The 14,904-nt window shown below is 43.0% G+C and overlaps 1 protein-coding gene across 4 annotated transcripts in view; it reads right to left on the bottom strand.

The window, feature by feature from the left end:
- Mta3 (metastasis associated 1 family member 3) overlaps positions 1-14,904 on the bottom strand; it is a 170,216-nt gene that overhangs the window by 9,698 nt on the left and 145,614 nt on the right. For 2 of the 4 annotated variants that reach the window (XM_045137713.1, XM_045137712.1), the window contains exons 15-17: positions 13,573-13,659; positions 10,520-10,666; positions 4,249-4,301 (exon numbers count right to left, since the gene is read on the bottom strand). In XM_045137713.1, coding sequence (XP_044993648.1) covers positions 4,249-4,301; positions 10,520-10,666; positions 13,573-13,659 — 287 coding nt within the window. Of the gene's footprint in view, positions 1-4,248; positions 4,302-9,304; positions 9,490-10,519; positions 10,667-13,572; positions 13,660-14,904 lie in introns of those variants that run through there. The other 2 variants (XM_045137715.1, XM_045137714.1) reach the window with 2 other exon arrangements.

Raw genomic sequence — 14,904 nt, forward strand, 5'->3', positions numbered from 1 at the left:
AAAACAATCCCAGGAGTGTGTGTGTGTGTGTGTATATATGTATGTATGTGTGTGTGTGTGTGTATGTGTGTATATATATAAATTTGGTTTTTAGAGGTAGGATTTCACTTTAGCCCAAGCTGACCTGGAATTCACTATGGAGTCTCAGGCTGGCCTCAAACTCATGGTGATCCTCCTACCTCTGCCTCCTGAGTGCTGGGATTAAAGGCGTGCACCACCATGGCTGGTGGTTTGTTTTCTTGAGGTAGGGTCTCACACTAACCCAGCCTGACCTGAAATTCACTATGTAGTCTCAGAATCAAATTCACATTGATTCTCCTACCTCTGGCTCCTGAGTGCTGTAATTAATGGCAAGCACCACCAAGCCCAGGAGAATTATTTTTTAATAGTTTATTTATTGACTTATTTGCAAGCAGAGAGAGAGAGAAATAGAAGAGAGACAGAGAGAGAATGGGCTCACAAGGGCCTCCAGCCACTGCAAATGAACTTCAGACACATGCGCCACCTTGTGCATCTGCCTTATGCGGGTCCTGGGGAATAGAATCTGGGTCCTTTGGCATTGCAGGCAAACACGTTACCCACTAAGCAATCTCTCCAGCCTAGAATTTTTAAATAATGTCTTGGGGGGGGGACCTTTCTGCTGGCATAAATTAAGACTCTTTTCCCCATTATCAGGAACCCAAAATGCACCCTTTCTTGTCTTCCGTCCTCTGGGAGGTGAAAAACCTCTGCCATGAAGTTCTGTCTCCTCACAGTCCAGAAGCAGGAAGCCCTTGAGGCGGAAAACGCTACACATTTCAGTAGAAGCAGGTTTTGTTTCCAGACAAATTAGTTTCATCCATCAACCTCCTGTTAGGTGTGCTCATCTGTTGAGCATGCTAATTAAGTCGCAGTGCTAATTGATTTCATTATTGCATCACGCAGGGCCAGGCTTTCCCTGAGTTTCTAGTTTTATACTTAATCATATTAACTTCCCCATAAAATTGACTATACCAGCCAGACCTTTAGTCAGGATCCTGTGTCCTGCCGGAATAAGAAACAGAGGCATTACCCCCAAGGAAAGGGTTCTCCAGGAACAGCTGCGAACAGACACTGTCTAAAATGTGTGTTTTTTTATAACAGTATGGCCTCTTGGCTCCACACTCACTCCTCTAACCACTTCGTGACACTTGAAAGACAGGGTTTTGAAAACACATTTTCTTCTCTGCCACTGCCTTCCTCTTGTCCCAAAAGGGAGTGCTACAGAGTCACAAGGATCCTTCCTGTTTCTAGCTTACTGGGGACATAAAAGGAATAGAAAGGGATGGAAGCGGGGGGGGGGGGTACTTAATAGGATGGTATTATATATATGTAAGTAGAACAGATTAACTGGGGTGAAAAGGCCCAAGTGAGGGCAGGGGAAGAGATTGAATAAAGGAAAGGTGGAGGGAGGCTAATCAAAATCTAAGAAGATATATAAATAAGTTATATGGAAACCTACTTCTTTGGAACAATGGAACACCCAGAAGTCACAGATTGTTACTAATTTTCATTGCCAGGGATAGGATACCTTCCAGTGAGTTTTGGCCAGGGAGGTCCCTGATGCCCCCAAAACATTACAGGCCATTGCCAAGGCTCTTGGTTTCCTATCAGGAATAGATGGTAAGACCCTATTGCTGAAGACTCCACATACTTAGGCTCCAAGGTCACTGAGCAATCCTGCTGGAAATGAGCTAATAACCTCCTCCATGTAAACCAGCTGACAGAAAGTTGGAAGAAGCCATTCTGCATGCAGTTCAATGGGAGAGAAATCACCAGTGAAGATACTTAAAAAAAAAAAAGCCATAAAATTGGCCAGGCAGGCAAAATGAGCCAACAGGCGCAATAGTGGCACATTTGTTATGGAGGAAACCAACATCTCTCTAATTGGCCTGGAGGCTCACTCCATGGAGAGAATACATCCCTGATACTGAAAACCTACAACATGGGTAGTCATGAGCCCTAGGGGTGTAAAGTCTGCTGTTGTCTGGCTAAATGTATATACTCTACTCACCAAATTTCCCAGCAAGCACTTCTCTTAATGTGCATACCCATATATTAATGCTATTCTCACTTTGGGTTAGAGATGCTTTTCTCTTCAGATGGCAGTGACCTTGAGATGAATCAGAAGGCACCATGGTGCTGAGAAGTGACAGAGGAGTGCTCAGCACTGCAGTATCTCTATCACACCTTCCAAGGCTCAGGGTCCACTGCAGAAGAGGTGGCAGAAAGAATGTAAGAGCCAAAAGAAGGGTAGGACTCCTTACAACATGCTCCTCCAGACACAAAATGGACTGGATATCCATGACCTCACAGTGCCTGACAGTACCTACACAAGACCATCATAAGAGGAGGAAAAGATCATGACATCAAAATAAAAGAGAGACTGATTGAGAGGGGAAGGGGATATCATGGAGAGTGGAGTTTCAAAGAGGAAAGTGGGGCGGGGAGGGAGGGAATTACCATGGATTATTGTCTACAGTTTTGGAAGTTGTCAATAAAAAATAAATTAAAATTTTAAAAAACCAAGAAAATTTTTAAAAAAAGGTTCCTTCTTGTTCCTGTTAGCCCCACCCAGGCTTGGTTCCCCATGGGCCCTCTATCTCCACCTGCCTCCCACGAGGCAGGAGCTCTCGGTGCTTTCTTCTCCTTCCTCCCCAAACCCCTTTTCATGTTCCAGAGCTCATGCTTGTTTTCTCTGGTAGGCTCAGGGACCACGTGGGTGTACCCATTTTCCCTTCCTCAGTCTGCAGACCCTCCCTCTCCCCTTCCCTCATATATACCTGAATAAAAAATAGTGGTTTATAAATTATCTTCTCAGTTTTGTTTGTCCAGTTCTTCAGTTGAAAGCACACATGAAGCCTGGCGTGCTGGTGCACGCCTTTAATCCCAGCACTCAGGATGCAGAGGTAGGAGGATCGCCATGAGTTCGAGGCCACCCTGAGACTACAGAGTGAATTCCAGGTCAGCCTGAGCCAGAGTGAGACCCTACCTTGGCAAAAACAAAAAAAGCACACACGAAACATAGATGCAAAAATAAAAATTCTCAACAAAATATTGGCAAACAGAATACTAGAATATATCAGAAAGATCATTCACTCCTACTAAGTAGGCTTTATCCCAGAGATACAGGGATGGTTCAACATAGGCAAATCGATAAACGTAATACATTACATAGGACCGAAGGACAAAAATCACATGATCATCTCCTTAGATGCAGAAAAAGCACTTGACAATATCCAACATCCCTTCATGATAAAAGTCCTACAGAGACTGGGAATAGAAGAAACATATCTCAACATAATGAAGGTTATTTATGACAAGCCCACAGCCAACATAACGCTAAATGGAGAAAAACTTGAAGCTTTTTCACTAAAATCAGGAACAAGACAAGGGTGTCCACTGTCCCCACTTTTATTTAATATAGTACTAGAAGTCTTAGCCATAGAAATAAGGCAAGAGACACACATAAAATGGATACAAATTGGAAAGGAAGGGATCAAGTTACCATTATTTGCAGATGACATGATTCTATGCATAAAGGACCCTAAAGACTCTACCAGCAAACTGTTAGAGCTGATAAAAATCTACAGCCATGTAGCAGGATACAAAATAAACACACAGAAATCAGTAGCCTTCCTATATGCTAACAACAAACACAGAGGATGAAATCAGAGAACCACACCCATTCACAACTGCATAAAAAAATAAATAAATAAAGTACCTTGGAATAAACCTAACCAAGGAAGTGAAGGATCTCTACAATGAAAATTTTAAAACACTCAAGAAATTGAAGAAGACACTAGGAAATGGAAAGACATCCCTTGTCTTGGATCAGAAGGATTAATATTGAGAAAATGTCAATCTTAATGAAAGCAATCTACACATTTAATGCAATCCCATCAAAATTCCAATGGTATTCTTCATGAAAATATAAAAAACAATCCAAAAATTCATTTGGAAGCATAAAACCCCACAAATATCTAAAACATATCTAAACATATCTAAAACATATATAAATATCTAAAACAGCACTGAGCAACAAAAATAAGGCTGGTGGTATCACTATACCTGATTTTAACCTATACTCCAGAGCCATAGTAACAAAAACAGCATGGTACTGGCACAAAAGCAGATATATAGGTGAATGGAACAGAATAGAGGACCCAGATGTTAAGTCCAGGTAGCTATAGACACCTGATATTCGACAGAAATGCCAAAAATACTCACTGGAGAAAAGACAGCCTCTTCAGCAAATGGTGCTGGGAAAACTGGATATGTATCTGTAGAAGGATAAAAATAGGTCCTTATCTCCCTCCATGCACAAGAATTAAGTCCAATGGATCAAAGACCTTAATATCAGACCTGAAACTCTGAAACTGCTAGAGGATAAAGTAGGGGAAACCCTTCAACATACTGGTCTTGGCAAAGACTTTCTGAATATAACCCCAGTTGCTCAGGCAATAAGACCACAGACTAATCACTGGGGCCTTATGAAATTACAAAGCTTTTGTATGGCAAAAGACACTGTGATTAGAGCAAAGAGGCAACCTACAGAATGGGAAAAATCTTTGCCAGCTATACATCTGATAGAGGATTAATATCTAGGATATACAAAGAACTAAAAAATAAGAAATCAAACAACCCAATTGAAAAATGGGCTATGAAACTAAATAGAAAGTTCTCAAAAGAAGAAATACAGATGGCATATAAACATCTAAAAAATATATTCTACATCCCTAGTCATCAAGGAAATGCAGATTAAAACTACATTGAGATTCCATCTCACTCCTGTCAGATTGGCTACCATCATGAAAACAAATGACCATAAATGCTAGAGAGAATGAGGGAAAAGGGAAGCCCTTCTACACTGCTGGTGGGAACGCAATCTGGTCCAGCCATTGTGGAAATCAGTGTGGCGGTTCCTGAGACAGCTAAAAATAGATCTACCATATGACCCAACTATAGCACTCCTACGCATATATCCTAACGACTCATCTCACTACCATAGAGACACTTGCACAACCATGTTTATTATTGCTCTATTTACAATAGCTAGGAAATGGAACTAGCCTAGATGTCCTCAACTGATGAGCAGATAATGAAGACATGGCACATTTACACAATGGAGTTCTACTCAGTGATAAAGAAAAATGAAGTTATGAAATCTGCAGGAAAATGGACTGATCTAGAAAGGATTATACTAAGTGAGATAACCCAGGCCCAGAAAGCCAAATGTTACATGTTCCCTGTCATATGTGGATCCTAGCTACAAATGGACTTCTGTGTGAGTAGGAAGAAAAGTAGTAGAGGCCAGTAAGCTAGAAAGGAGATATAAAGAGAATAGGAAGGGAAGGAGGGGGGACTTAATAGGATGATATTGTATATATGTAAGTAGATGAATAGATTAATGGGGGTGAAAAGGTCTAAGTGAGGTCAGGGAAAAAGTTTGAGTAAAGGAGGTGGAGGGAGGGCTAATCAAAAATCTAAGTGGAAGCCGGGCGTGGTGGCGCACGCCTTTAATCCCAGCACTTGGGAGGCAGAGGTAGGAGGATTGCCATGAGTTCAAGGTCACCCTGAGATGACAGAGTTAATTCCAGGTCAGCCTGGACCAGAGTGAGACCCTACCTCGAAAAACCAAAAAAAAAAAAAAAAAAAAAAAAAAAATCTAAGTGGATATAAGTAAGTCATATGTAACCTACTTTTCTGGACAATGGAACACACAGAAGCCATAGATTGTTACTAGACACATTTTCAGTGCCAGTGCCAGGAATGGGATACCTTCCAGTGAGTTGTTGGCCAGGGAGGTCCCTGGTGCCTCCAAAACATTATAGGCCATTGCTGAGGCTCTTGGTTTCCCACCAGGAATAGATGGTAAGACCCTATTGCTGAAGACTCCACATACTTAGGCCACAAGGTCACTGAGAAATCCTGCTGGAACTGAGCTGATAACCTCCTCCACATAGACCAGCTGACAGAAAGCTGGAAAAAGCCACATTGCATGCAGTTCAATGGAAGAGAAAGAAATCACCAGTGAAGATACGCAATAGTGGACACTGCAAGCCTTATATTTTGCCAGCCAGGCTAAATGAGCCAATGGGTGCAATAGTGGCATGTCTGTTATGGGGGGAAACCAACTGCCCTCTAATTTGACTGGAGGCTTGTTAAATGGGAGGGAAGACATCCCTGATACTGAAAACCTACAACAGGGGTAGTCATGAGCCCTAGGGTATAATGTCTGGTGCTGTCTGGCTAAATGTATATATTATACTCACCAAATCTCCCAGTAAGCACTTCTCCTAATGTTCATACCCTTATATTAATGCTACTCTCACTTTTGGTTAGAGAACTTCCTCTTTTCAGGTGCCAGTGACTCAGAAGTGGGCAGCATTGTGCTGAGAAGAAGTGACAGAGGAGTGCTCAGCATGGAAATATCTCTATCACACCTTCCAAGGCTCAGGAGTCCATTGTGGAAGAGGTGGTGGAAAGAATGTAAGAGCCAAAGGAAGGGTAGGACTCCTTACAACGTGCTCCTCCAGACACAAAATGGCCTGGATATCCATGACCTCACAGTGCCTGACACTACCTACACAAGACCATCATAAGAGGAGGAAAAGATCATGACACCAAAATAAAAGAGAGACTGATTGAGAGGGGGAGGGGATATGATGGAGAGTGGAGTTTCGAAGGAGAAAGTGGGGGGAGGGAGGGAATTACTATGGGATATTGTTTACAATCATGGAAGTTGTCAATAAAAAAAAATGCTAAACACACACACACACACACACACACACACACACACACACACACGAGGCCAGGTGTGGTACATGCCTTTAATCCCAGCACTCAGGAGGCAGAGGTAGGATTGCCTAGAGTTCAGCCATCCTGAGACTACATAGTGAATTCCAGCTCAACCTAGACTAGAGCGAGACCCTACATCGAAAAACAACAACAACAACAACAACAACAACAACCCCACAAAAGGTGGGGGGAGGCTCGAGAGAAAGCTCATTTGATAAAGTTTTTGCCACACAAATATACCCAAGAGCAGATCCCCAGAACCCACTTAAAGCCAGATTCAACAGGGCAAGTGTCTGTAATTCCAGCCTTCCTAAAGGAAGATGGGAAGCAGAGTCAGGAGAATCTCTCAAAGTTCATGGTCAGCTAGCCTAGCCTATTGAATGCAGTGATGGGGGCTGAAGAGATGGCTTAGTGGTTAAGGTGCTTACCTACAAAGCCTAAGGACCCAGGTTTGATTCCCCAGGATCTACGTAAGCCAGATGCACAAGATGGCACATGTGTCTGGAATTCATTTGCAGTGGCTAGAGACCCTGGCACGCCCATTCCCTCTGTCCTCTTTCTCTCTCCCTTTCTCTCTAACTCAAATAAAGATAAAGTAAAATAAAATAAAATAGGCTAGGTATGGTGGTGCATGCCTTTAATTCTACCACTTGAGAGGCAGAAATAAGAGGATTGATGTGAGTTCAAGGCCACCCTGAGACTACATAGTGAATTCCTGGTCAGCCTGAGCTAGAGTGAGGCCCTATCTCAAAAAAACAAAAACCAATAAATAAATGTATAATAAAACGTTAAAAAATGCAGTAATGGACAAAGAGAGATTCTATCTCAAACAAGGTAGAAAGAGAGTCCCCCAAACCCTGGGTTGCCCGCTGACCTCGATACACAAGCCGTAGCACACACATGCTCAAAATCATATACACAAGCATGTAGACAGACACACACAGACAATTTATAAAATGAAAATATGGGCCAGGTGTGGTGGCGCACACCTTTGATCCCAGCACTCAGGAGGCAGAGGTAGGAGGATCGCCATGAGTTTGAGGCCACTCTGAGAATGCAGAGTGAATTTTAGGTCAGCCTGGACTAGAGCGAGACCCTACCTTGAAAAACTAAAAACCAAAAAAAATTAAAAAAAAAAAATAAATAAATAAAAAAAAAAATTAAAAAGAAAGAAAGAAAGAAAAGAAAGGAAATATGATTCACAACCTACTTTATGTTTTCTGTAAGAGGACCACACAAAGGATGTGGCAAGATAGAAAAAATGATTCCAGGGCTGGAGAGATGGCTTAGCTCTTAGCTCTTAAGGCACTTGCCTGGAAAGCCAAAAGGACCCAGGCTCAATTTCCCAGGACCCACATAAGGCAGATTAATAAGGTAGCGCATGCATCTGGAGTTCGTTTGCAGTGGCTAGAGGCCCTGGTGCGCCCTTTCTCTCCACATATATCTGCCTCTTTCTCTTTCTCTCCCTTCAATAAATAAGTAAATAAAATAAAAAATAAAAATGTTATTTACAAAAAAGAATGATTCTAGATTGTGTTTAAGCCTGACCCCAGAGGCCCACAGCTGTGGGGCAAGGAAAAGTTTGAAAGAAATCCAGTTTCCACATTGTGGTAGTTTGAACAGATGACCCTCCACCCCAATATATCCAGTGTTTTATTAGTATGTAGTTTGCATCTGCAGCCACCTGGCTAGAGGCTGTGTCACTGGGTGGGTCTTAAGGTGTGGTGGTGGGTTTGAGATTCCAATCTAAGGCTATGCAAAGTGTGCCTAGCTGGAGTTCCTGAAGTGTGCAGTGCTGTGTGGCTTTTAGCTTTTGGCTTGTGCTTCTCTCTCTGCTTGGTCCTGTGAAGGCAGGCCAGCTTCTTCTGCCATTATGGAACTTCCCCTGGATCTGTAAGCTTCAATAAACCCCTTCCTCCATAACTGTGCCTGGTCTGGAAGTTCATCTCAGCGAACCTGAAGCTGTCTGCCACACACATAATCGTTCCTTAGTCTTCTATTGTCTATATATGGGACATATTGAGGCAAAGGGGGCCAATGTCCTCATAACTATGCAAGTGTTTGTGTGAAAACGCCGTGTTAAACTGGACGTGGTGGTGCACACTTTTAATCCTAGCACTTGGGAGGCTAAGGTAGAAGGATGGCTGAGTCTAGCCTGGAACTAAGAATGAGTTACAGATTAGCCTGGGCTCGAGTTAAAAAAGCCACACCCCACTACCTCTATCCCCCACACACAAAAAAAACCCCAAACCCTGCTGGGTGGCTAAATTCTTGAAAGCCACAACACAACACCTTAGAAATGCAAACTAAACTTTTCACCCCTATCATTTTACTCATGTTGACACGATTATAGCCATCACAACTCTCACTGAAGGGAAGCAGGCTGTGGGAAATTACTATTAGAAGGCCGATTCCATATCCTTGCTCTAGGGCCTTGTTATAAGTAATTTACCGTCATGGAAAAACTTAGACTTCATAAGGCATGAAAAGTCTGGAGAGAGTTTTATTCATAAATAAATGCCAACGCTCAAACAATAAAGGCAGCTTCAATTCCAGGACGACTTGAAAATGAACAATATGTACTGCCCCGATGATTTATTACGCTGGTGTTTATAGTCCACATGGTTGAGATAATTCAATTCCACCTGAAGAGTCATTACACGGGCAAGCCTATAAGAGAAGTACTTTCGATAAGAGGCGATATTTCTCAGCTTGTCCATTTCAAACACATGATTTCTGTTTTTTTTTTTTTTTTGTAGGGTATCACTCAGGCAATTCCTTTCACGAGCTGGACGGGCCTTCTTGAGCAATTAAAAACAATTTAGGAGGCGAAAGAAGCCGAGGACAAATGCCACACTCAAAATGGTCCACAGTAAGAGCTTTGTCCCCCCGCAGAGGTGACTGCTAAATGCAGGCTTCATCTGCAAGCAAGGCTCCTACTAAGGACACGGAGACATTTCACTTGGCATGATAATGTCTTTGCTGGCCCGTGGCAGGGAAGCTCTTCCCACTTAAGTTCCCTGCCTCGCTCATGGATGGTTTTGCCTTTTGAGACAGGCGCTCATGTAGTCCAGGCTGGCCCCGAGCTTGCCATTTAGCTCAGGCTGGCCTTGAACTCCCAGTCTTCCTGCATAGCCATGCTTGGCTGTGACACATTCTTCTCTTTTTTTTTTGTCTTTGATTTTATTTTATTTTAGAGGGAGAGAGAATAGGCACACCAGGGCCACAGCCACTGCAATCGAACTCCAGGCACTTGCGCCACCTAGTGGGCACATGTGACCTTGCGCTTGCCTCACCTTACTGCATCTGGCTTAAGTGGGATCTGGAGAATCGAACATGGGTCCTTAGGCTTCGTAGGCAAGTGCCTTAACAGCTAAGCCATCTCTCCAGCCCCCCCCCTTTTTTTCTTTTTAAATATTTTAATTTTTATTGTTTTATTTGAGGGAAAGAGAGAGAGGGAAAGAGGTAGATCTAGAATGGGCACATCAGGGCTTCCAGCCACTGCAAACAAACTCCAGGTGCATCTGTCACCTTGTGCATCTGGCTTATATGGGTCCTTGGGAGTTGAACCTGAGTCCTTTGGCTTTGCAGGCAATTGCCTTAACCACTAAGCCATCCCGCCAGCTCTGTAATACATTCTTGACTGTAGCGGAAAACATTCCCAAGGGGGCAAGGACAGACGGGCCCTGGGCTTACATACCGTCCAGGCCATTGTGATGGCTGTAGTTTCTCTTCCCCAGAATGCTTAGAGACATGTGATTTGGAGTGCTTAGCATCCTCTTGGTAGCTGGAGTCTGCAGGCTTGGTGTTGATCGGGTTACACTGGGTTGCTTTGCAGGATGGATCTCTGACAGGAGAAAAAAAGGTTTCTCAACTCAGAACACACTATTAGAAGTCTGTGTGTACTTATACTGGCTAATGGGCACATCTTATTTCTTAATTAGCTGAGAGCCAGTTCCTTACGAGCCAGCCACGGATGACACTTCAAGTGCTGTTGCCATGGTTTTGCTTATCAAGTAAGCCAGTTCTTCCCCTACTGGCTAGGGCACTGAGCCTCAGGGCTGTGAATTCAAACACACACACACACACACACACACACACACTCCACTTCAGAAGGTCACTTACAACATAAGATTTACTGAGGGAATAAAGCATCTGACTCTTGGATGTATTAGAAATCAAAAGATGATTTGCAGAGGCAGCCTCAGGGAAAGGAAAAAAAAAAGAACCTCTATACTTTGCTAAACTAGAAATGCAACGCACATGTCCAGTGTCCAGTATGTGAGCGTTCGGCAAAGCCAGATTCCTGCTCTGGCTGTGCATCAGTGGATAAAACCAGGGTCGATCCTTCCAGCCCAGAACATTCTCTTTGTTTTGTTTTTTTTTTTTGTTTTTTGAGGTAGGGTCTTGCTATAGCCCACAGCTAACTTGGAATTCACTATGTAATCTCAGGGTGGCCTCGAACTCATGACAATCCTCCCAACTCTGCCTCCTGAGCGCTGGGATTAAAGGCGTGTGCCACCACTCCCGGCCAGCCCAGAACATTCTGAGAGTGGATGTAATCCAAAACTAAAGGTCAAATACAACAGTCAAAGTATAGATGATGTGCCTTGGCCAAGAACATATCACAGAACTCTGATATGCCATACGGAACATGGGTAAGAGAAGTACATTTTGGTGAGCTCATAACCCAAGCCACCTTTCCTTTCTATAGATAGGCAAGAAACTGCATTAATGCTGGGATCAGATTTAAGGACTTTGGTCTGTTACTAATGCTAATATATCTTTGCTTCAAAGCTGAAGCTCCTCACTAATTCTGAGGGTTAAAACCACCCTGTCATCTCACCTGCTACCTGATGTAAGGGCCTAGATAGGTTAGTATGCCAAATCTTAGGAGGTCATTTAGATCGTTAACCCAGTGACATCTTGGTCTGATCAAAATCTTCCACTTTTAAAATTTGGGGCTGGTCATGGTGGTGCATGCCTTTAATCCCAACACTTGAAACCCTACCTCAAAAATCAAAAAGAAGGGCTAGAGGGATGGCTTAGCGGTTAAAGTGTTTGCCTGCAAAGCCAAAGGACTCAGGTATGATTCCCCAGGACCCACATAAGCCAGAAGCACAAGGGGGTGCACACATCTGGAGTTCATTTGAAGTGGCTGGAGGCCCTGGCATGCCCATTCTCTCACTCTCTCTCCCTCTTTCTCTGTCAAATAAGTAGATAAATAAATATAAAATATTTTTACAAATCAAAAAGAAAAAATAGGTATGGCTTATCAGGACTAAGGACTAGCCAACATTGATTATTTTATTTTTGTTTTTTCGAGGTAGGGTCTCGCTCTATCCCAGGCTGACCGGGAATTTACTATGTAGTCTCAGGGTGGCCTTGAACTCACAGCAATTCTCCTACCTATGCCTCCTGAGTTCTGGGATTAAAGGCATGTGCCACCACGCCTGGCCCGCCTTTGGCTGCTGCAAATGTTCTCCATATGCATGCGCCACCTTGTGCATCTGGCTTATGTGGGTCCTGTGGAATGGAACCTGGATTCTTTGGCTTTGCAGGCAAGCACCTTAACCACAAGGCAATCTCTCTAGCCTGAATATATGTTAAAAAATATTTTATTTATTTATTTGAGACCCAAGAGAAAGGGGTAGAGAGAGACAGAGAGAAAGAGAGAGAGAGAGAGAGAAGGAATGGACATGTCAGGGCCTCTAGCCACTGAAAACAAACTCCAGATGCATGTGCCATCCTGTACATATGGTTTACATGAGTACTGAGGAATCAAACCTGGGTCCTTAGGCTTTACAGGCAAGCACCTTAAATGCTAAGCCATCTCTCCAGGCTCCCAGATATACATTTTTAAAATTGTTTTTGTTCATTATTTATTTATTTATTTGAGAGCGACAGACACAGAGAGAAAGGCAGAGAGAGACAGAAAGAGAATGGGCACGGCAGGGCCTCCAGCCCTTGCAAACTAACTCCAGACGCGTGTGCCCTCTTGTGCATCTGGCTAACATGGGTACTGGGGAATCGAGCTTTGAACTGGGGTCCTTAGGCTTCACAGGTAAGTGCTTAACCACTAAGCCATCTCTCCAGCCCCAGATATACATTTTTATTCAATGTTTTTTGTTTGAAGAATTAAGCACACATATCATAACTGTGTGTTGGTAATAAGTTTCTAAACTCACAGATTAAACATATGAAGACATTCAACTCCACCTATTGAAAAGGCTTGAATTTAATTCAGAGTTGAATTTAGAATAGCCATATGTCTGCAACACATGGAAACTTTTGAGTTTTTCCTATGCTAGAAACTACCTACCTATGGGCTGGAAAGATGGCTTAGTAGTTAAGACACTTGCCTGCAAAGGCAAAGGAACCAGGTTTGATTCCTCAGGACCCATGTAAGCCAGATGTACAAGGTGGCACATGCCTCTGGAGTTCCTTTGTAGGGGCTGGAGGCCCTGGCACACCCATTCCAACCCCCCCGTCTCTTTTTCTCTCTGCCCCTTTCTCAAATAAATAAAATTTTAAAAAATATAAGAGAGAGAGAGCCGGGCGTGGTGGTGCACATCTTTAATCCCAGCACTTGGGAGGCAGAGGTAGGAGGATCGCTATGAGTTCAAGGTCACTCTGAGACTACATAGTGAATTCCAGGTCAGCCCTGGACTACAGTGTGACCCTACCTCAAAAAATAAAAAATAATAAAATAAAATAAAAAGAGAGATCAGAATGCTTAAAGAAAAAACCTACCTAAATAGCCAATGATGCACGCCAAAGGTTTCCTGGTGCTTTTGCTTTTCAGTGGGCTTCCAGAGAGCTCGGCATGCCTGTCTGCATCTGAGAGAAGGAAACGTGGAGGCAACCATGAGACAGCTTCCTCTCCCTGCACCACCCTCCGCAGAGGTAACGGGCGCAATTTGAAAACAGAACAATGGACCTGCTGCATCTCTGCACCTTCCTTTGGAGTTTGCGAGAAACTGATCTTAGTTCTGGACCCTGTGAGGACACCCACATGGAGGGTTTACTTACCATACGTGCCCAGCTGAAAAGTGATGAAAAGCTGCTTCCTTTCTAACCTCAGCAGTTCTACATTACAACAATGTAAAAACTGTCCACAGGACACGGTGGATCCAGTCCTGATATAAGGTCTACATAGCTTGAAGACAATGGTAGTGACAAAGACGCCCCATTTGGCCATTCCTTAGACTTAGACGGGCGCCACGGAGGAGCCTTGGCCTATCTCCGCAAGACATAATTCCATTATATGACAGCCTGCTAAGGGGAATGAAAAGCTATTTGGTTTTATCACTTGTTCTTTAAATACTATATCCCACTAGGATGTCATCATATTGAGAGTTAAAAGGCTCCAGACTCTACCAGAGAATTTTGTCCATCTACCAGCCAAGACAAATATTCAGGCACATATATGGGAATTTTCCACTGACATCCATAGGAATTCTTTGCATTAGTAGTGTTTAAATGGCACAGTTCATTCTGAAATCGAAAAATAACTTAAAATTTGACTTTGTCAAGAACTATAGCCCTTTTCCACCAAAGAACCTTAAGAAAAACAACTATTAAACAGAAAGCAGACAGTAATATTATTTTTTTAAATTAAAATAGATGTGATGGTGCATGCCTTTAATCTCAGCGCCTGAGAGGTAGAGATAGGAGGATTTCTGTGACTTAGGGGCCAGCCTGAGATTATATATAGTAAATTCCAGGTCATCCTGGGTTAGAGCAAGACCCTACCTTGAAAAGCCAAAGATAATTAAATTTAAAAAAAAATAGACAAAGCACACGCTCTAAGAAGACTCAAACCCTTGGAATTTGTGTACGTGCCTCAGCCACAGGCTGATTATTATGCAACCATGAACAACTACAAATGATCCAATTCCTTTTCCTCTTATTCAATTGGTTACCGTTGGGAGAAAAAAAAATTACTGGGATTGAAGCTTTCCACTCATTGTTGAATAATAGCAAAGACAGAAGCAGAAATATAAACATATTTTGGAGGTATATCTAGGCAAAGATCAGGAAGCAACCCGAGCAAGGATCAAACACTAGTCAAATGACCAAACA

This window comes from Jaculus jaculus, chromosome 18 (genome assembly GCF_020740685.1).
Source record: "Jaculus jaculus isolate mJacJac1 chromosome 18, mJacJac1.mat.Y.cur, whole genome shotgun sequence".
Taxonomy (NCBI): Eukaryota; Metazoa; Chordata; class Mammalia; order Rodentia; family Dipodidae; genus Jaculus; species Jaculus jaculus.